The sequence below is a fragment of the Phlebotomus papatasi genome, chromosome 3, assembly GCF_024763615.1.
Source record: "Phlebotomus papatasi isolate M1 chromosome 3, Ppap_2.1, whole genome shotgun sequence".
Taxonomy (NCBI): domain Eukaryota; kingdom Metazoa; phylum Arthropoda; class Insecta; order Diptera; family Psychodidae; genus Phlebotomus; species Phlebotomus papatasi.
The window spans coordinates 43,953,654-43,976,661 of NC_077224.1; the positions used below are offsets into that span (position 1 = coordinate 43,953,654).

General features: G+C 33.7%; 3 protein-coding genes across 3 annotated transcripts; 1 reads left to right on the top strand and 2 right to left on the bottom strand.

Annotated features, from left to right (window-relative positions):
• The first annotated feature begins 756 nt into the window (after positions 1-756).
• On the top strand, positions 757-8,060 carry LOC129805766 (uncharacterized). The gene is made up of 3 exons (XM_055853899.1): positions 757-1,484; positions 5,508-6,138; positions 7,307-8,060. The coding sequence occupies exons 1-3, from the start codon at positions 943-945 to the stop codon at positions 7,754-7,756; spliced, it is 1,623 nt and encodes a 540-aa protein (XP_055709874.1). The 5' UTR covers positions 757-942; the 3' UTR covers positions 7,757-8,060.
• Positions 7,733-11,676, bottom strand: LOC129805768 (nuclear nucleic acid-binding protein C1D). Its single transcript, XM_055853902.1, has 2 exons — positions 11,389-11,676; positions 7,733-7,956 (listed from the first exon to the last, which is right to left on the bottom strand). The coding sequence occupies exons 1-2, from the start codon at positions 11,608-11,610 to the stop codon at positions 7,750-7,752; spliced, it is 429 nt and encodes a 142-aa protein (XP_055709877.1). The 5' UTR covers positions 11,611-11,676; the 3' UTR covers positions 7,733-7,749.
• A 20-nt stretch (positions 11,677-11,696) lies between these two features.
• LOC129805767 (succinate dehydrogenase assembly factor 4, mitochondrial-like) lies at positions 11,697-12,253 on the bottom strand. Its single transcript, XM_055853900.1, has 2 exons — positions 12,124-12,253; positions 11,697-12,044 (listed from the first exon to the last, which is right to left on the bottom strand). The coding sequence occupies exons 1-2, from the start codon at positions 12,188-12,190 to the stop codon at positions 11,758-11,760; spliced, it is 354 nt and encodes a 117-aa protein (XP_055709875.1). The 5' UTR covers positions 12,191-12,253; the 3' UTR covers positions 11,697-11,757.
• Between the last annotated feature and the right edge of the window lie 10,755 nt (positions 12,254-23,008).

A 23,008-nucleotide genomic window follows, 5' to 3' on the forward strand; every position in this document is an offset into this window, starting at 1 on the left:
TAAAATATTCTATAATAAAATAAAATAATTTAGTACTGTATTTATCGTGAAAACAATTACGTTTCCATTTGGAGTAGCGAAAAATTTCCATTTAGAGTAGGTTTTGAATTAGCTTAATTTACCCTAGTTAAAGGGTTAAATCAAATCCATATTGATCATTTTATACTTTGAATATATTTTTTATTTACATTAATCAGCTTATTTTAGAGAAACAACCTTAAAAAGTTAAAGGTTTGCTTTACTATTTGTACCACTGATAAAATTCTTATTTTAGAAACAGTTCTCTAATATTCTTAAATGAGTTTTCATTTTTGTTTTTCCTTTATCCTCGCGTCTCTTGAAATATTTTTTTTTAAATTTAAATCGTTTGTGCTTCTGCAATTAGTTGTCGATCGATTTAATAAAAATCCGGGTTTTCTTTTCTACTGTCGGTTTAATATAATTTTTATTTTAGAAATGAATGTACTCTTATACGGGTGTTAAAGTGACAGTTTAGCCCAGTTCCTGAAGGAGTTTAAATCCTAAATAATAAGTAATTTTAGTGACTTTTCAAGAACAAGTCGATCATTTGCTTTTGATAACCAGTTTTAAGTCAATTTTTTTTAAAGTCCTATCCGGAAAAAATTAAGAGAAGTTAATTTAAGCTAAAGGGTTAACTTAAATCGATTGTGTACCAAATGAGTTAACGTATTTTCTATAGACGCAAAAAAAAAGAGGAGCACGATGAAAGAAGTGGACTTTGAATTTTCCTAAGTCATCTTCCTGACGTGATGCCCTATGATCAGCCGACTGTCCCCGTTCTCAGATAATAGTTGTGTTTTCTGGATAATTGGTGGGGAGTCGATCCCCTCTGCGACAGAGTTGGAAGATACGAATCTATAAAAGAACATTGCAACATTGTTCCAGTTTCAGTTGCGTGTGATTCTGTGCATGTGAAGAACAATGTTCTCAACCAGGTATGATAGTGATCAGAAAATCTGGAGTGGGCGGCATTTGGCGCCATTTCACCATGAGAGCGTCTCCCTGGGACGAGCCATCTACTACAACTTGTCCTTCAATCGCAATGTTGTGGGTCAGATAAGTGCAGAAACAGGATTAACTGTTACAAATGGTGAAATTTGTGATCAAATGCTCGCGATCGCCAGTAACTTAGCGGTTAGAGGGGCTAAGAAGGGTCAGGTGATCGCGATTGTGGCAAAGAATGGACCAAATATTGCACCAGCAACATTTGCCGCCTTCTTTCTCGGAATTGCCGTCAACACCCTCGATCCCAATTATTCAGTTGACGAGATCAGCCACATGCTCAGACAGACGCAACCCTGTATTGTCCTCTGTGATCGTGAAAACTACCCCAATGTCCAAAGTGCAATCCAATCGATGAAAAGTACAGCCAGAATTATTAATTTTGGCCTGAGGATTGAAGGTGTGGAAAATATTGAAGATTATTTAGTGCCAACTGGAAAAGAAGAAGCTTTAACTCGAGAGTGAGTATTCAGTCCAAAATTAATAAAAAAAAATCATACAACGGGTTTAGTATTGAATTGTACCGCCCTTGCTCGTGATATTGACCATGAATTTCCCATAGAGTGAATTTTCAATAGTCATAGAAATCATTTAAAAGTTTCTGTGTAATGTAACCGATATAACCAATTGGAATCTTAATTCCTATCTTAATTATCTCATAAACACTTTAATAATCTCATAAACACTTTGAGAAATGATAATAATTACTATGAGATTAAGCAATTTTAAGACGGATAATCCCTTGTCAGTAGCACTAGTTTTATAATACAATTGGAATGACAAAATAAATCTTTTAAAATTTAGGAGGAAATAACCACTATAATGCCACTGACACCACTGATTAAAATGCCTTTTACCTTCCGTAAAATGAACGGGATTGATGACAATATGTTTTAAATATTTCACGAAATTTGATTCGATTAATGAAATTATTTGCAGACCTTGCAGACCAAATCCACAAAAAACGATCCATCTCGATCTAAAATATTTGGCAGATGTATTCTTTTTTTGGTTTTCGTGGAACAAGTCGATCAAACATTTTTATTTAATTGATGGGGAAACCGGAAATTGTCGTGAAATGAATCTCTCACTCAAGGAAAACTCATCAACTTTTCTCAAAGCTTTCGGCTCAGGCTCCGAGCCTTCATCAGTGATCAAGTCTAATATTTCTCTCTTGAGATTCGTTCATAACAATCAACGTCAACACTAGGTACAGGGCATATGGACACATGGGGGCACGTTTTTACAATTTTACAATACTTTTTCACTATTTTCGCAACAAATTTACAATTATTAAAAATGTTAGAGGCTTCTGGGATCTCTTCTTTGTTCGCACTTTGTTCAAAGAAGAGATTCCAGAAGCCTCTAATATTCTTAATAATTGTAAATTTGTTGCCAAAATAGTGAAAAAGTATTGTAGAATTGGAAAAACGTGCCCAAAAACGTATCTTTTTTCAAAAAGTTCCGATTTAACGATTTTCTTCGGATTTTCTTAGTTCAACTATGAAATTACAGTAATGGAAATTGATTTTTTTCTCAGATAAAAATTACAAACTGCAGATTTTCTTGAAATAAGTGAGTAGTGCGACGAGGCACTCAAGAAAAATTCAAAAATCTTGACCGTTTCCTTCTCCTCCAAAGAAAAAATCCGAAAACAAGCTAAGTTTTGGCCTTCTAATTGACACTCCCCCCTTAATTTTTTGAGTAATAAGAAACACGGATTTGACCTAGATCCTTCTCCTCCTTTATTACTCGGACAACGTTTTGGAGCTTGTTGGTCCCTTGCTCAGGTATGCAAAGTAATGGGTGGGAAATAGGGTCTGGACACAAAATAACTACGTATATACACACTACTGGACGATAATTGCATGCTGGTGGTCAGAATGCGACAAAAATTCACAATGCATTAGGGGGGACTCTAAATTAGGAGACCAAAAATTAACTGTTTTCTTTTTTTGGTTTTACGTGATTTTTCATACGAGAAGGACACGATCAAGTCTTTATATTTTTCGAAAAAAAATATTACAAAATGGCTGTCTAAAGTACTTCACTAGAGCGTTTTATCGCAGCACTCCCTAATTAGCGTGAAATGTGTATCTGATAATTCTAATATGAAGAAAAATTAAAATAATTTTCGATTTTCATAAGTTCCTTTCATATTTAAAACAAAAAAACTAGAAAAAAAAATCTTGAAATTACGTGCTTCAAAATTTTTGATTTTTGCTCAAGTGCATGCAAATTTACTCGACAGTCTTTGGTTTTCATTTCTGTATTTTCAAAAATACAATCATTTTTATTAGACATAAGTTTTCAAAAATCGTTTTTAGTAAAAACAACACTGAGAGAAATCCGTAAAAGTTAATTTAACATTATGGGAATGTTAATTTTACCCTGCAATATTGATCCAAAATCGGTGTAAATATTACTCTTTTTAGGTGTATTAGGGGTTAAAATTACCCTTTTCCATGTTAATTTTACCCTTAAGTAGGTGTAAAATTAACATTAAAAAATGTTGATATATTTTTACACCTAAAAAGTGTTAAAGTTATGAGGAAAAAAGTTAATCGCACCCTCTTTTTTTCTCAGTGAACGAAACCAAGAAAAATACTTGGCAGATCGAGTTGCTCCGAAAAATGCAAATATTATCAAAATTTTTACTTAAATAAAAATTACCATTTGTATAACTTTTTAATTAATTAAAAATAATCAATTTTCATTCAAAAATTTTGTCGTGAAATAGTAAAACGAGTAAAACAATACGCTTTTTTATTTTATCGTTTAATAAATATTTCTTTGAATGGTTTTGAAAGAAAATCGATCAGACAAGAAACTGTTTCCTAGGGTTATCTACATTAGCAGTAATTTATGCCAAAATTCTTTTATTTTAAGAAATTGACGGTATTTCCTCCAGGAAGAAATGTACAAAAAATCTGTTAAGAGAACAGCTTTCGACGAAAATTGCTCCTTATGAACTTTAAACATTTCTTTCCTTAAAAAATGCGTTTTTGAAGGAAAATGCCTGCAGTGTTGTAGATAGAAACGCAAAAATTCTGTCAAAAATGCGATTTTTTGACGAAAAATGCTCCCAATAATGTGTAGAGTCCTTTACATTTAAAAGAAGTCTTTAACCACAGAGGCAAATTTGAAAAAGTTTTGTTTTGGATATATTTTACAAAGGCGCTCTCGAATTCATAAACTTATAATTTTTTTGATATATTGCTTCGAAACTTGAAAAATAAGTATATTTTTAAAGATCAATACATGAATATCAAATAATTAGTACGTTTTTCTGAATTTGTCACAAAACTGTGGCAATATTTTACCGAATTTTGATTTTGGAGAAAAACAATGGACAATTTTAGCAAATTTTGAAACAGTGATTGGCTTTCTCAGGGGGGCGGCAGAGGCAGGTTAGGGGGGGGGTGGCAATGTACCCCTGCTCCTCCCCGTTGTTACGCCCCTGAATACAAGCATCATAAGGCAAGATTACTTAAGATCCAATCGTCCTTAAAGGCATAAGTGAGCTCCCAATTCTCAAATTCATTAAGATTAAGGGCAGAATCACATTGACAGTAAAATGCTCACCGCATTTCGTTAATTTACGCAATTCTTACGCAAATTTTCCATTACCGTATTACCTTATCTCATACTCGGTGGCACTAGGTAAAAATAATATAAGAAAATTGAAGAAATAAAACGAAAATGTGATAAACGGTAAGCAAAAAAACTGTACGATAAATTTCTATTACAGTTTTTTTGCTCACCGTTTATCACATTTTCGTTTTATTTCTTAAATTTTCTTATATTATTTTCTCCTAGTGCCACCGAGTATGAGATAAGGTAATACGGTAATGGAAAATTTGCATAAGAATTGCAATGAAAATGCGTCAATTAACGAAATACGGTGAGGCTATAGCGAGCATTTTATTGTCAATGTGATTCTGCCCTAAGACGGATTGAAAGCTCAAATTCTTTCAATCCGTTTTCACTCAAGCCGAAACTCCTTGTATCCCTTGTATGTTACAAATGAATTTGGCCCATTATAATATTATATTTAATTAGCTAGTTTAATCAGTTTAATGCCTGAAATTTCGAAAAAAGAGCCATAGGTCAAATTCATTAAGTACATGGAAATAAAATTGAATTGTTGCTTTCCCCTGCAATTGCATTGAAGGTAAAGAAATAAGTATCGGTTCATAACAGATTCAGTAGCATTTCATAACCAGTTGAAAGCGATGGAAGCGATTGAGACTTGTGTGGAAAATGAAAGTCTTCTACGGAAAATGAGAGTCTTCTACGGGGCTCTGGTTCATATCTACTACCGTTTGATCTCTTGATCTTACACCGTGTTGTGACCGTTGTGACAAATGCATCGCCATTTTTTTCTAAAAACTTCAGACGAAATATTCTCCAGAACAATAATCTTGAAACAAAAGTACTAAAGAAATCAGTCAATTTATTGTCTTTCCTTTTTGCTATTTCAGAATTGTGGACGTCGATGGAAGCACCTGTGCTGTTATTCTCTGTTCTTCCGGAACTACAGGCATGTCCAAAGGAGTCAGTTTGACTCATCAGCATTTCCTGTACATGATGTCCTATCCCGTATTCGTTGATTGTTATCACAATGGCATAATGCTATGCTTCAGTTCACTTTACTGGCTTTCTGGGATGGCTCATCTCCTGCTAACAACATTTCTGGGAATGACCCGAGTCATCACAACCGAAACATTCAATGTTGACCTGTGCTTGGATATAATCCAAAAGTATCAGGTCACTCATCTTATCACAGCACCAGTTCAGCTGGCCGGTATCCTGAGCCACAAATCCCTCTCACCTACCTCCCTGGCCTCTATTCGCGAGTACATGGTTGGCGGTAGTGTCGTGCCGAAGGACAACTGGTTGAAGATACAGGCCTACATGCCAAATGGCTCCATCAAGATTGTCTACGGCATGAGCGAAGTGGGATATGCAACGTGCCAGGAGTACCGATCAACCAAATATTCAACCGGGAAGCTCGCCCCGGACCTTCAGCTGAAGATTGTAGGAGATGATGGTCAAAATTGTCCACCAGGGCAGACCGGAGAAATTTGTTTCAAGCCACGCTTCAAATTCATAGTAAGCGAATATTTTAACGGATAATAAACATTCAAAGCTCTTAAGACCTAAAACTAACCCGTTTGAAAATTTTGAAATTATAACTGTGTTATCACACTTGCACATTAAAATTTTAATATAATTCACATTAATTGTTGCTGGTGAGAGTCCAAATGTGTAATTTGTGAGTTTGGATCATTTTATATTCAAAATTTGATCTATTTGTTGATAAAAAGGTAGACTTGGCCCGCAAAATTTGATATGAATTGATTTATAGATGCGAAAAATTAATGCGATTTTATCTTTAATTTTTTAATGTGAAAAATATTTATGCTTTAAGTAAATTTAAACTTACTTTTGCAGGCCAAGTCCACTTCTTTATCAATAAATAGAAAAATCCCAAATATTAAGTGATTCAAAGACACAAATAACATATTTGGACGCTCACAAGCGACAATTAATGTGAATCACATTAAAATTTTAATGTGCAAGTGTGATAACGCCGTAAGGTTATGTTTTATTTTAACATCAAAATCTAGTATTGTAGACTAAAAACAGCTAAAATCAAATGATTCTAGGATGAATTGAAGGTTACGTTTCACTACCTAACCTAACAAATTCTATAACCACGAAAAAATATCAAATGCTTATCCCAGTAAGTTTTTCAATCGCGACTATATTTTCTTAAGGTTTAATTTGAGTTTAATTAATTAATTAGTTTAATTTGAGTGATTTGAGGTTAGGTTTAGCCTTACCATAAATTTTGATGTAACTCCTTGCATAACCAAGAGAATAAAGGTCATTGACACACTTAGGACTTAACCCGAGAAAAGGCTTAGCGGTAAATGATAGAAATGTGGTTTAACCGGTTTAACTATTAATTCGAATATAATTATGCTAAGCCGTCTCTCGGCTAATCCTACTGTCATGGCACTAAGGCCCATTATAATGAATTTTGGTCAATTTTACTTACCAAAAACTTCCGGAAAACTGTCAATCACCTGTCTAACGTGAAAATTAAAACTGCATTTGAGTCTTTGTTTATTAACTTTTATTGTAATTCAGATCCTAAATGAATTAAAAAACCATATTAAGGTTAGGGATCACATTTAATCTTGGGCTATGTCTCTAAAATATGTCTTTCAACTTCCTTTTGACAACAATTTCGACTTTTATTTTAACATTTCAGAGATATATCGGGAACCCTGAGGCTACGAATGAGATAGTGGATGCAGATGGATGGGTGCACAGCGGTGACATTGGAATGATGGATGCTGATGGCGATCTGCAGATTGTTGATCGCATGAAGGAGATCCTTAAGTACAGCAACCACCACGTGTCACCTTCTGAGATTGAAGAGATCATCTTTAGTCATCCGGAGGTGGAGTATGTGGCTGTTGTTGGGGTTCCTGATGCTGTGTTTACGGATCTGCCAGCGGCTATGGTGGTGCGCAAGGAAGGCAGCACCGTCACCGAGAAGGAGATCAGTCAGCTTGTGGCATCTCAATTGTCAAACCCCAAGCACTTACGTGGTGGAGTTTACTTTGTCAACAAGCTGCCACTGACGCCATCTGGGAAAGTGATCAAGAGGAAGGTGAAGGAGACGGTGATAGAGCTCTACAAAGCCCGACATCAGTGATCTGCTTTGCGTTTCACGCCATGGCCGCTCTGTCCCTTCTGTGCGCCATCTTTCTTGTCACTTCCTTCCCACAGGCTGTTCCTCACAAAACGCCCCGCCACCGGAACATTTAACCGTGGCATCAGTGTCTTTTTATCATGAATTTGCTTTTGACGCATCATCGCTTCGCGTACTCGAGCCAATTCATGCTTAATTGTGTGCTGAAATACCAAATCGAAATATGCTTGTTTTCCTCATAACCTCAAAATATTTGCATGAAACGTTTTAGTTTTATTAGAAAATTAAATAAAAGTTTTATCAAGGCTATTTGTAATTTGTTTTCAATGGTACTTCATATTGAGGGTAAAAATTACAGTGAAAATTACATGCATAAAATTATATGCCTCTGGTTTTTTTCTAGTGTTTCACTGATGTCAGCTTGATCAGTGATCGGAAAATCGGAAAATTGTTTGAGATTTTTTACTCTCCAAAACTTTGGCATTCCAGATGAATAATTTACGGAAATGGCAGAAAGAGAAGAAAATGAAGGGATAGGGACGTGACATCGAACAGTTAACTGCGATCATGTGAGTTTTTTGTGAAATTCATCGGTGTTTGACAGCTGTCAACCGAATATCAGAGGTTCGAATATTAGGTTGAGTGTACCACAGGTACCACATGTACTAAAAGAAAAACAAAGAGTTTTGAATTTTGTGTAATGGACTTTCTTGAAGTATTCTACGAAAAACTGAAGACTTTAAAGCAAGCGTGAGCAAAAATCATTTGAAATCGAATAAACGTCAAAATAAGTTTGTCCAGGTAGCGTTTTGACCATTGACGTATAATTTTCATTTGACGTTTGTTCGGTTTCAAACGGTTCTTGCTCACCTCTTTAGAGAAGAAAACTTTTCAATTCTATGTATTAAAAACTTGTTAAATGCAATTTCCATTACTTAAAAATTACACAGAAAGCTCTCTGATGTTGAGTAGACAGATGTCAAAAAAAAAAAAAAATAGGTAAACTAAACAGGTGAACATCAGAGAGCCCCAAGCTGTAACTCATTTCCATTTTTTCTGAAAAGGGTTTCTGGTTACTCGGGTTTCGCGATGCAGAAATTGGGTTTCTCGGTTTTTGCGATGCAGAAATTGGGTTTCTCGGGTTTCACGATGCAGAAATTGGGTTTCTCGGGTTTCGCGATGCAAAAATTGGGTTTCTCGGGTTTCGCGGTGCAGAAATTGAGTTTCTCGGGGTTCGCGATGCAGAAATTGGGTTTCTCGGGTTTCGCGATGCAGAAATGGGGTTTCTCGGTTTTTGCGATGCAGAAATTGGGTTTCTCGGGTTTCACGATGCAGAAATTGGGTTTCTCGGGTTTCGCGATGCAAAAATTGGGTTTCTCGGGTTTCGCGGTGGAGAAATTGAGTTTCTCGGGGTTCGCGATGCAGAAATTGGGTTTATCGGTTTTTGCGATGCAGAAATTGGGTTTCTCGGGTTTCACGATGCAGAAATGGGGTTTCTCGGGTTTCGCGATGCAAAAATTGGGTTTCTCGGGTTTCGCGGTGCAGAAATTGAGTTTCTCGGGGTTCGCGATGCAGAAATTGGGTTTCTAGGACAATTGACGAGGGTTTCTCAATATGAGTTATCCCTTGGAGAGCCCAGCGCAAATAACCTTGTTTAATGTTTCTAATTGCTTGACAGTTGCCAATCAGAGAGACTCGGATTGGTTATATGAACCTAAATGAGTCCGATATTCACTACGAAAAAATTATGAAAAAAGGGAAGAGAAACAGATATCGAAGAGGAAACCGTAAGTGAATAGAAATGTTTTGAGTGTTTAGCAGCTGTCATCAGGATATTGAAGAACTAAGAGTATCATCTGTACTAAAAGCAATTTTTAGTACAAAGTAAAAACAAGATGAAATTGGCAAATTTCGAATAACAACCATGGAAAAAATCAGCTTTCAATTAAATTGCAGAATTAGTGAAATTGAACCCTCGGTAATTGTCCAAATGCAATAAATAGTAGTAATAATTTATTATTATAATAGTGCTAAAATGAAACAACAAAATAGCGTAAACTTTATTTAATTTACTGGTTGAATATTTCAACGATTATAGTAGTAATTTTTCAAACAATTATTGCAGTAAAAATTTCAACTTTCAACTACTTTCGTTTGAATTCATTCTTCTTTTTATATTTTGTGGAATTTCAGTGCAACTTTTGGAGGAAAATTCAACTTACTTTGCTTTTCAACCACAAAAATTCAACTTGCTTGCTTTTCAACTTTGTGTGCTACGAATAATAGTTTGAAAATTACTACAATTTTACCAATGGTCTCCTATTACACGCGATAATCGTAGTAATTATTTTTTATTGTGTACACTATAATTTTGATTTTCTTGAAATACTTAATAAAGAATTAACAACTTTAGAGAATAAGCCTTTAATTCCATAGAAATTAAATAACCTAGTCTTCTTGGCATGCATTTTCCTCATTTTCTAAAATATTTATAACCGAGACTCTATCTCAAAATGTTGAAAACTATTTTATATAATCAATTTTTTATTTTTACTGCCTGTAAGTGACTTCGCTTTTGGTATTATGAGTAAAAAAATATTTTCTTACGCATGGATGACTCGGCACTCATTCTTAAAGGGTTAAGCTTGGAATTTAACTATTTATAATGTAGTAAATTATCAAATTTTTAAAAGGAATATTCCTAAAATTTCTAAGATACACTTTTTTCTGTCGAAATTCCAAAAAGAGAAGCATGACTTGGTTTCAGTTAAATATTTCCTTAAATTTTTATTATCGGACGATTTATTGTTTTTATTGTCGGACGTGCACAGATTGTACTGAAATTTTCCAAATTTATCTCATCTCATATTTTACTTTATTATATAATACACATCTCATGGTTTTAATTCAATGGAAGCCTCAGCAGCGTTTTCGTCAAAAGTTGCATTTTTGAGAGAAATTTTGTCTTTTTCACCTACGTACACTCAGTCCCGGCATTAATTCCTTCGGGATTATGCAACTGACGGAATTATGCACATACAATTATGCAAATTGCCTACCATTGCGAGTCAATTTATGAACTCATTTTTGAAATACGCCTGAATAGCCTGAATATATACTTTTTATTGACGCGGGAAATTTGAAAACATTTTGTTACATTTTGAGAATAAAACTTTAATTTCTTTTATTAAGGTAATTTTTTTTTAATATTCAAACCATTTATTGAAGAATTCTGGCCAAAAAGTACTGTTTGTTAATGTATTTTTATTAAACAGTTGAATCTTGTTGTTTGAACTACTTTTATTCCGCGCGAAATTCGTTCTACGGTTTAATATAAAAAAAGCCCCTGCGGGTATGCATCGGGGTATGGTATCGGGATTAAGTGTGCGACAGTGCTGCCATTTTCCTCAAAGAAAGCAATTTTTGATGAAAATTTTTCCCAATGTGTAGAGGCATTAAAAGTAACTAATAAAATTTATTAAATTTAGTTTTCAAAAAAAAATAAAAAATAAATAACGCATTGTCAGTTTCCAGGCTTGTTCTGTCCTGGTGTTGTGATATGGTCTGGTCACTCGAGCAAGAAAATGTGTAAATTCCGTATTTCTACTAATTCTAAGATACTTTTTTCGACTTACCTCGCTCACATCTGCTCCCTGGAGCTTTAGGTGGATGAAATAGAGGGAATTGAGGGCGTAGGAGAGGAAAATATCCAATTTAACCCGGTCTTCTTGAGTCAAAGTGTCCTCCTTGACATTCAGAGCTTTTTCCACCACTGAATCTACTTCCTCCAGCGCCTTGTCCAAGTTTAGCATTTTCTCCACAAATGCCTTGTCATTTTTCAACTCTCCAAAGTCCATTTTCCAGGATTTTCAGCGGAAAAGGCAGAGCACAAAAATATAAACACAAACACGTGCAGTTGACAGTCTTCCTCTGACATGTGGCGACGTTGCCAAATTTATTGTTTTTAATTCTAATTTACTAAGATTTCTTTTAAAAATTGCAATTTAAAAGTCAGATACTCTTCCTTTTCTCTCCCAGTCACCATATCGAGTGGGTTCTGGTCCTCTAGGACCTCCAACTTCTCCAGTTTCGGGATTTGTGTTGTTGGGAAATGGCGGGAAAGCATTGTCCTCCTTGGGAGCTGCTTCTTCCTGATCCAGGCTCTCAATTGGTGTTTTCTCCCTCAATTTCTTCCTCAGTTCATCCAGGCGGGGAGTGTCTTTCTTCTTGAGAGAATCTCCATTCCCTCCGGAGTCCGTTGAGTGAAGACAAATTTGGTTTCTCCCAAATTCTTCAAGTAATAATTGGTATTGTGATATTTTCGATATTTTATAGATTTTAGGGAGTGTCATGAGTTAATTTGAACTTACTGATATGCAGAAGGGGACTTCTTTGTACAACTTGCTGAACTTTTGCGGAAAATATTATTTTATTCATAATTATATTGAATAAAAGAGAGAATGAATTATAAACAAACTAAACACGTCAAGAACAGCTGGTTCGTAATTGGTAGGTTTAAAAACTAGCGCGTATTTCACCAATTGATAGGTTTCATAATAACACCAACCACAGGTGTTAGGTGGCGCTAGAGGCTGATGGAAGAAAATTCAAATATTTTTGAAAAGTACTGACTCGTTCATACCATAAATATCGACACTGAGTTATTTAAAATAAAATGCATAGCATATTTTAATACAAAATTAATTCACAAAGAATTGCTTTTCATTCAAAATTTTCCTAACTTTCAGGATTCATTAATGAATGCTTTCTTAATTCCAATTCACACTTTTAGGTGCTTTCTTGTAGTAAAATATTCCATTTTGCTCCGTGAGTGTCATTGTGAGGTCAAGCAATTCCTCATAGCGACTCGAAAAATGCAAATGACTCAGTACTGGGTGATTCGTGGTCTGATTGTCTGCAATTTAGTTGAAATATTTCATCCAGTTCGTCTACGAGAAACTAATTGCACGCCACTGACAAAATGAGGGCGACAGAGGAAGAAAACGAGAGCGATTATTGTAAACAATAGTGACTTCTTTTTGCAGTTTATGTATATTTGAATAATATGATTTATGAGGGGTTGACAACTACACAAATAGAGGAAATATATAAAGTCATTTAAGGAGTATTACAAAAAAGTCTGAGAGGTTAAATGAAACATTTTATAAACTCGCAGGAAGAAAAGGAAGAAAAGTGATTGATGAAACTCATGCTTAATCTTAACAAAATCTTAAAAAACTAAATTAAAATTGGATTGTCAGATATTTCATGTTTAAATCATTTATCACGGAGTGCAAAATAACTGTTATAAACAAGATACAAGAACTACAAGAACATTGCTTTCTGTTTTTTAAAAAATGGTTCATATATGAGGTGCTATAATAATAGCAATTCATTCCTTTAGAGAAATTATAGCGAAATAATTTTGATTTGACGCTATTGTTTACAAAATTGGGCAAAGTATAATATACAACATCTATTAAAATAGTTTTGAATTAGAGAAATCTCAGTTTTTATGGTAAATTTTTACAATATTAAGTGTCTTCTGTTTTGTTTTTCTCTTTAAGGTTTTTAAGGCCCTATAATTTCTTGACATCCATAACTGTCTTAACTATTGCCTCAGCAATCATTCTATCACAATTTTTACATAAAATACAGAACCACAAAATGTGAAATCGAGGTTTGTGTTTCTGCTACTGTTTATGGTTTGATTAGAAAAAGCTGAGGAGTAGCTGAACTTCGATCACTTCGATTCTCCAAAAGAGATTCGGCTGAAGTCGATGTTCAATACAGGGGGTAGTGGGGCACCTTTGAACGAGGACCGCTTTAGAATTTGGCTTTTATCTCTTATTAGGTGAGATTCTTAACAATCTCACCTAGGGTAGAGTCAGCCCTTTTCGCCACCTAATATAAAACAACTTATTTAAGGCATTTAAAAATAAGTAGCATTTCAACACTCATAATATGTTCTGTTCTAATATCCCAATACGTTATTACGTCTCTTAATTAATTGAAATTCGATTTAAAACAGGTGGCGAAAAGTACTGAAACAAGCATAATTGGGGAAAATGCATATTTTTCAATTAGATTCTCTAAAATTCTCGAGACGTATCCTAGATATATAGGTAGATATTGCTTCAAAGCATCTTTATACAAAAATTAATTTTAGTCTGACAAAAATATCACACCTTACGAAGCCCCTAAAGCTTAATGGTGGCGAAAAGTACTGACTTTACCCTACTATAATCCTAACAAAATCTCATGTCCTCCGATCGGCCCCAAATTTTTCCAAAATGTGTTTGGCCACTTCCTGATCACGAATATAAGTACTTTGAAAAAAATATCTCGTAAATAATCTCGTAAAAAAATTGTAAAATAAGTCAATTTATATGGAAAAGTAACAAGATGTTTGGCTACCCCTATTGCCATAGGGATTCTCGTAAAATCTTTTCATTTTCAACAAAACATCTTGCTAAAACCGAATCCACCAAAATTAATTAACAAAATTCTTGTAAAAGTTTTCTCAAAATCTGGTTTTCTTGGGAATTTCTCAATAGATGGCGTTGTAAAATATATCGTTTTCTCTTTCTTTTTTATCTCTTTCTCTCAAAATGGTCTTGGAATATTTTTTGTTAAATTGTTTATTAATTTGATGGAAGTAATAATCACGATTTTCATGCTTTATGTTATATATAGCGATTATACGCCGGTATGCTGTCCGCAGAAAATGGTTAAATAGGACTTCAGAGAACATTTCCGACTACAAAATCGTCATTTTTGGTGAATAAAAAAAAGAATACTGACAAAACTTTTACAAGATTTTCTATATTATTAGTAAAAAAAAAAGTGGAGTATCCGGTATCAACAAGATGATTTTGATGTGAAAAAACTGATTTTTCCCATAATAGCGCTTTGAAACCATTCAGATGCCAATTTGACTGCTTCTAGTCGACCAAGACACTTAAAATAGGGTTTTAAATGGAAAGTCTCACAAAATACAACAATTCTTTGATATAGTTGAAGTTCATCAAATGAACGTTTGGAGCGCTCGCGTCGATAAAACGAGTTCAGAAACAAACAACCTCGATTATCTCGGCTTCTGATTAATCTATGAGATCAAGTTCTTCGGCAAAATTATAGAGAACATTCTGGTCTACCTTTTACACGTATATCATTTTTCTGTCAGTCTATCCAAATCCTTGATATTTTGGTTTAAATAAAAAAATTGTATAATTTCACTAATTTGATTAAAGATAACTGCATGGCGTGCCCAACTTCAGCTCTAAATCGAATCTCACCTACAATTAGCTGATCTAGGCTTATCACTAGCTTTTATTCATGCAATTGTTACTAACCAAATTTTCAATTAAAATTTGTTCAATATGAATTTTAGTCTAACCAAATTTGAATTTTTATTGGCTAAAATTCTTTTTTTTAAGCTTCTATACAACATTTTGGGTCGGGAAAAATTCAAGAAATCAAAATTCTCATTGCTCTTTCTCCCAGATACATTGCCAAATTTAGGTCGTATTCTGCGTATGATTATGACATGCTCTTCGAGACAAATCCAATTTAGAATTGAGTGCAAAAGAATAGAATGAACATGGACATTAGACATACAGTGGCGGCCAAAATAATAGAATCACTTTGCAAAGCTTATATTTTTTTAATTTTTGTATTTTTTCCCAATTTTTTTGATATAATTATGAGGTTGAAATCTTCAAATTAAGCGTAGAATAAGAGTTGTTTTGGTCGCTAGAGGTCTCTATTTTACACAGAATACGTCAATAATGAAATTTAGTTCGGCCAAAAAAATTAGAAAACTAACATTTTTGGTTTCTAAATATGCACTCAGAAAAAGGCAGTTCTAACTTTGTATGGGATTTGCAAAAATGCAGCTCTTGTCTGTAAGAATATTTTAAGAGCCGAATCAACCTAAACATGTCGTGCTTAGAATCAAGAGCTGTTTTCTAAAACAGATCAACTAAGAGCTGCCGCGTCTTGAGCGAGAGAGAGAGAGTACCGTCTCTCCAGAGAAAATTTTCAGTGACTTCCAGTGCTGTCAAATGACAGACAAAATAATTCACAGTGCAATTAATTCGCAAAGTTGTGATTGTTTTCGCGAATTTTTTCAATAAAATTATAGTGAAAATTGTGGGGAGAAGCCTCTACAAGTAGTGAAGTGTCTTGTGGTGCAAAAAAATACAGTGCCGATAAGAATTACGTGGAAATTTGGTGAAGTGAAGCTCGAAAAATAGGAAAATATTTTTTCTTGAAAATTAGAATATTGTGCCCCACGAGCTCGCTCAAGTGTCTGGAGTGTTGTGAAAAGGTGGTTTTTTATTTAGAAAAACTTATATGGGGAGGCTTTGAACTTTCGCATACAAAAATGATGTTCAAGTTCAGTGATTTTTTCTGACTACCATGCAAACTGTATGGATTCTCCAACTATGCCAAAAAAATGTCTTACTTATAAGGTTTATAATCCCACCAAACAAAATTCCAGGAAATCCTTAGATTTTCCTCCAGAGGAAAATGAAAATTTAATGGCGATTTATCCGATAGATGAATGAAGTTTCTACTATCGCACACGATTCACGCCATCATTGAACACCCCATTTTCACCGTAAATTTTGCACCGGACACTAAAAGTTGCACATCATTGTTTAAAGGGAACTCTAATCTACTTGATTAAACCATTTTTATATAGAATAAAACATTTTAATATCACTTTTTTGGAACTTTTCTGAGAGATGTTTTATTGACATTAAAAACCATTTTTTTGATTGGTTCTACGAGAATTTCACTCCGGAAACGGTTAAATCTGATGAATACTTTCTTAAAAAGTCCAAATATCACGAAATTTACACGAATCAATAAGTTTTTAAAGCTAAAAATTGACTAAAACTCTGCAAGCGAGAAGGCCACACAAGATTCCACCATTCCTCCACGGAGCCGGATATGCACAAAAACGTTTGAATGCGCATCATTGAAGATTTCTCTGTTCCTGCAGCTGCAGGAATCGGGATTTAGCACAGATATTGAGCTTCAGAGGGTGAACAGACAAAAATTTTCACAAAACATCTTCTTACGGACAATTTCTTTTCTTTGTCGTGCAAAACAACACAATAGTGAGGTTATGTCAAAGATTGTCAAAAACCAGTTGTAAACTGTATGAGCTTATTGCAGATGTGATTCTTTCATTGCACATTCAGTTTGTGCAAGCTTGAAAAATATTTTTATATCAAAGAAATGCAAAATTGCTTAATAATTACTCAACTGCAGCCTATTTGAGTCAAATTACTTCTTGTTTATCAACTTTACGATTTTTAAGTTTTCCTTTTTAGTGGTGGATCAAATCGGTAGATTACAATAGATGTGAATATGAGGGATCGTATCTAAAATGAAGTTTCCTGGAAAATATCTGAAAGAAGCAGTCTTCTATGTGCGATCGATGAATCTGAGTCAAGTTTGTGAATTTTGTTCCACCCACAAAAAGTGCCTGTTCAGCCTAAAAGATTTTTACATAAATCTGATTCCTAATAACCCTTCTACCCTTTGTGATAGTAGTTTTTCAGAAAAGTGATATTAATTCTGCACAATCGTATGAAATATTGCACAGCAAAATTACAGTTTTGGACCTGTTTTTATTTTTTGTTTCCTGAAACTAGGAAAAAAGGATTAGACTCTCAATTTTTTCAGGAAAGATGGGATTTAAGGTTAGCTATTACAATATATAGCCATATGTGAGATTCATAAAGGAATATGGGAGAAATATGAAGTGTCTGAAGGTAGCGTATGTGCGAACGATCAAAGCCTCCCCCTATAGAGGAAAAATTAAAATATTTTTGTGAGATGGTTCGGGTCAAAAAAAAATTGTAAACATGTCGGGCATCTCGCTCAGCGATAATCGGATGGAGAAATATCTTCCCAAATGTGAGTTTTTTTTAGTCAAAAATTGATCAATTTCGCTTGGATTTTAGGAAAACAATAGGGAATGTGAAATATTATAAATTAAGAAGTGTATACTGTGGCATAGGGCAATAAAAAAACGTGAAATTCTATTGTGTTTTTAATTGTGAGTGTACGTCAAAATTGTTGCGATACAGCAGAAAAAATCTGATACTAGAATCAAAACTCGTTATGCTTTGCTCCAAGAACTTGTTAGTACTTAAAATTCTTCCAGAGACTATTTTTGCCATCTCTGAAAATTCAAAGACTGTACGTTCTTGAACCAAAGCATATTTTAAAGTAAATGCTTTCCTTCAAGTAAAATAGTCTTTAAGCTCAACACACGAATGCCCGTTCTTATATCAAGAGCTAAATTAAGAGCTGTTTCCACAGAGCTCTTTTCTGAGTGTGGCTTTATTTAAACTTATTCGATTTATAGACCACATTCTTTAATTTAAATGGAAGTGGTCCTGTTGTGTTGTTCAAACCAAATTTCACTATTGATGTATTCTGTAAAAAATAGAGACCTCTAGCGCTCAAAGCACTACTTTTCTGACGTAAGGTAATTATTTAAACATTTCTATATCAAAATTATCTCAACAAATTGGAATAAACAAAAATTATAAAGGTAAAATAGTGGTCTTTGCGGAGCTGATTCTATTATTTTGGCCGCCAGTGTATACACCATATACAATATGTTTGTAATGGCTCCGGCATACCTTTTAGATCAGGAAAATTTCATGAAGTCGAAATTCGCATCCCTTTCATTCTCACATGTTTTGCATATTACTATCTCATTCTTTCGCATACCAAATTCGATTGATCGAAATTGAATTTGGTGTGATGTTTAAGAAAAGAAGAAGAGTGCAAGAAATTGAGACAGACATATGCAAAGAATGTGAGAAAGAAAGTAATATGAATTTCGACTTCATGAAATTTTCCTGATCTAAATGGTGTGCCGGAGACATAAAAAAAGGGGTTGAAAATTTTGATTTCATGAAATTTTCCTGATTTAAAAATTACGGTAGAGACATAAAAATCAATTTTGGAGAAAAAATAAAATTTTATCAGCGTAATATTCAAATGAAATCCAGGCAAAATTTCAATGGATGAATTGACAAAAATGAGCAATAAAAATTCAATTTGGTCGGCAAAAATTCAAATTTGGTTAGCGAATAATTCACATTAAATAGGCGCAAAATTTGAATTGATCAAATGTAAAAAATGAGCAATAAAAATTAAATTTGATCGAAAAAAAATTAAATTTGATCAGCGCAAAATTCAAATTAAATCTGTAAAAAATTTAAATTAATCAAATGTAAAAGAATAACAACAGAAATTTAATTTTATCAATAAAAATTAAAATTTGACCAGTAATATATATGGTATATTTGGAAGTAACTTCTCCATAGGGCTCAATAAAGTGCAGTACCCAAAATTGCTAGTGATTGCCCCATAAAGTCATCGTGAATGCTCAATTGTGTGCGACAGAGAGTGCCTCAGAAGCAATTGGTATGTTTTTGCGGGAAGAAGAAAAGAAGTGATTGCCGGAGCAGTGAATTGCTCCATGAAGAGACGGAAGAGAACTTTTCCCGGAAGAATTGATCTGATGTGAGAAGTGATCGAGCGTCTGAAGTGGGATCCATTGTCGTGTGATCTTGTGGCAATTGTGGACGAAATATAATTGACCAAATGTAGTGTAGTTTGATGTTTGATGCGGTGACGGCTGCTGAAGATGTGTGTAATGCCCAGGGCAGTGAATTGCAGTTATTAATTGTCGATCCATGACCTATAATTGGAACTATACTAATTGGAACACATGGGAGGAGTGACGCGTCGAATGCATAATAAATACGATAATTATGCATCAATTTCTGGCGTCTCACTCTGAAATTTGAGGGTGGAATCTGCGGTTACAGTGATTGCATCTTTCACCCAGACCCCTTTCAGCTATTATTGTGGCTTTATTTAATTACTGGATTAAATTTAATCTCAGTGCCGATGACACCAGCAAATAACATACATATATTGTCTTCAAATTACCAATCAGACCTTCATTTTCAGTCCAGTGATAATTTCTATACAAATGTGCAAAAAGTGGCAGCTGCGGTGAAAATTGTGTCACAATATATGCAAGTTGTGACGAAAAATCCATACTAGTCTTGGGATGTTAAAATAGTTTTCGCAAATTCGTGATTTTTTGAATCGTTTTCGTGATTTTTTGTGTGTCTTTTTAGTTACTAAGAACATTTTGAACAATAATTATTGTGCTTAGGCTTATATATCTAAGAAAAGTGGTTAGAGATGAAGTGAACTTAATTGTATTTCAACTCATTTGTAGGCCCCAAACTTATTTTTGCATAAACATTCTCAGTTGGGTAAGTAAAAAACTACTATTTTTTGTTATTTAAAAATATTCAATTTTAATCAATAAAATAATGATGATTCACTATTTCATATTTGATTCATCACAGTGAATAAGAAATTTTTTAAAGCTCTTAAGAGGTTAGATGGATCAGGAAGGCTTAAAAGCAGCATATCTTCTCTAAAGTTTTTCAACAATTTAAAAAAGTATTGCATTTAATTTAAGCTCTTATGGCACTATACACACTGTTCCGTCAAAAATTCTCTTTTTTTTATTTTGACGACTCTGCCCATAATAATTGGGACATTCTCTGGACATTCTCTTTAAGAAAGCATTTTTTTAAATTGTTCCTAGATTTAAAGACCCTTAGAATGTTTCATTATATGCAATAAAAAACCAAAAAAAAATAATAATGACATTAAAACGGTTTTTGAAAAAACGATCAATATACACTTTTATCCATCCTCTATATTAAGATTTTTTTTTTCAAATCCTTTCGAAAATCTAATTTAAGATAGATGGTATAAGCCACTGACCTTACTAGGTAGGGTAAGTGTACCAAATTTCGGACAGCTTGTATACTCGGTCATTTCTTTTGTTTCTCAAATTTCTTTGAAATTTTAGTTTATTTTTCATACTCTAGTGTGTATTGGTCATTAGTTCGCATCGTTCGCATAAATTGGATTAATGACTTGAAACATCAAAAATTTTTAAAACTTGAAACATTAAAAATTAATGGGAATCATATTAAAAAGAAAAATGTTCAACAAGAAGGTATCTAAATCACATCCGAAAATCAAAGAGATCGCTGGTGTCGTTATAGCAAGAAGTAATAAAAAAAAACACGATAGGGGGAAGTGAAGTACCTTTGAAAGTGGGGAACCTTTGAAATTGGGGATTTTTCTCCTATGTTTAAGTCGAACTGAGCTATATCATAATGTAATTTAGCTTCTCAAACTGTTTGTGAATCTAAATTATATGACGATAAGGTTCAATTTTATTTAAAAATAGGTGAAAAATCCCAATTTCAAAGGTACCCCACTTTCAAAGGTGCCCCACTTCCCCCTATTTGTAAGGAAAAAGCGCGGTGAAGCGAAAAAGAAAAGAAAAACGTTTGGGGGAGACTTCGAAGACTAGAAGTTGTAATTTCTTATCGTTTAACCTCTAGCCTAGAAACATGCATGCGGAATATAAAAATAAAGGATATTATTTACAGAGGATATAAATTTTGAATAACTTATTTTTGAAAATTGATGGATTTTATAAATTGGTTCTAAAATAAATCGGGTCAGTAGAACATAAACTTTTATTAATTTTTTGATTTTTTCTAGGAGTTTTCATCAGTATCATTTTTTATAATAAAAATTGATCTTCGAGAAAGATGTAGAGGAATAACTTTCCTTTCAAAACATACTAAATGGATATAACTTTCATTTACAAGATCCCTAAAAAAGCAAATAACAGTGGAACCTCGATAGAGTCAACAAATTATTTCCAGGCGTGTTGACTCCATCGGATTCGGTGACTCTATCAGAGTCCGAAAAAATCAATTAAAGTGTGAAATTTTAATATAAAGGAGTATTATTTTATGTTTATAGAAAATAATTGATAAATTTAACACGATATTAGAATATTTCATTTACTAAACCCATAAATTCTACACCCTCTGGTTCACAAAAGTCTTATGTTTGGGCAAAAGTTGAAGATTAAGGACTGATTTTATAGAATGTTTGTATTATTAGTATGTATCTTAGGTGAAAATTACTATCCATGTGATAATATTGAAGTCCATCCACGATGTTAAGATAAGGAAATGGTGTCTTAAAGATTTCTTTTTTCACTTGTTTTTAGAAGAGCTCCGGTAGATATTTAATTGTTGAAAATTTTGATGCAATTGACGTTATTAATTAGAATTTATTTAAAACTTTTATTGTATGAAAGAACAAATTGATAGTTGTTCTTTTCGATATGACATAATTATGGCTCTAAACTTCACAAAAAGAGCAATAAAATCAATTTTTCTTATTTTCTTCTTGTTCTGAAAAATGGGCGCTAAATGGTTAGAGATATCTACTTGGAGTTTTCAGATGACCTCCTATAAGTCAACCTGGGGATTATTATTATTACCCCCATTTCCTCCCTACCTTTCCCGTTTCAGCACCAAAATCGTTTTTTTTAGATTACAGGAAAACACGTTGTACGGGATCATAGGGCTTAATCAAAAAATCTTAAGACAAGAGAGAAAAGATAAGAGAACTTTCAATCGGTCAAAACGCTTAAAATCACGAAAAAAAATATTTTTTCGAAATTTGATTACATGATTAATATACGAATTTTATCATAATATTGTTTTTCTTGTGTTAAAAACGTTAAAAATGTTACATTGGTACACCAAAACACTAATTTTAATTTCGAAAAAGTCATACAATATTATTAGTTCAATAATAATGAAAAATTTGACTATCGGAGTTCGTAGCGTAAAAAAATAGCTGTTGACTCTATTGGAGATTGAGTCTATCGGGGGTTGCCTCTATCGAGGTCCCACTGTATAAACTTACGATTTTTTATGCCTTCCGGTATTTGTCCCAGCATGTTTGAAAACTTCCACCAAAATCATTTTTTGGATAATTTTTCAAAAAGCGCGTTGCCTTTCGAAAGAAGAGAAAATTGCCTCTATAGAATATGAAAAAAAACTAAAACTTCATGTGAATTTGACGAACAAAAGAAGTGGCCGAAATTGCAAGCTGACCGAAATTTAGTACAGTTATCTTAGGGCCTTGACAGACCTGAGGATTAGCCGAGAGACGGCTTAGCGTAATTATATGCGAAATAATGGTTAAACCATATTTCTATCATTTTCCACTAAGCCGTCTCTCGGCTGAAGTCGTAAGTGTGTCGAAGGCCTTACTTTCCAAAGGAATCCTATCCAAAAATGGATT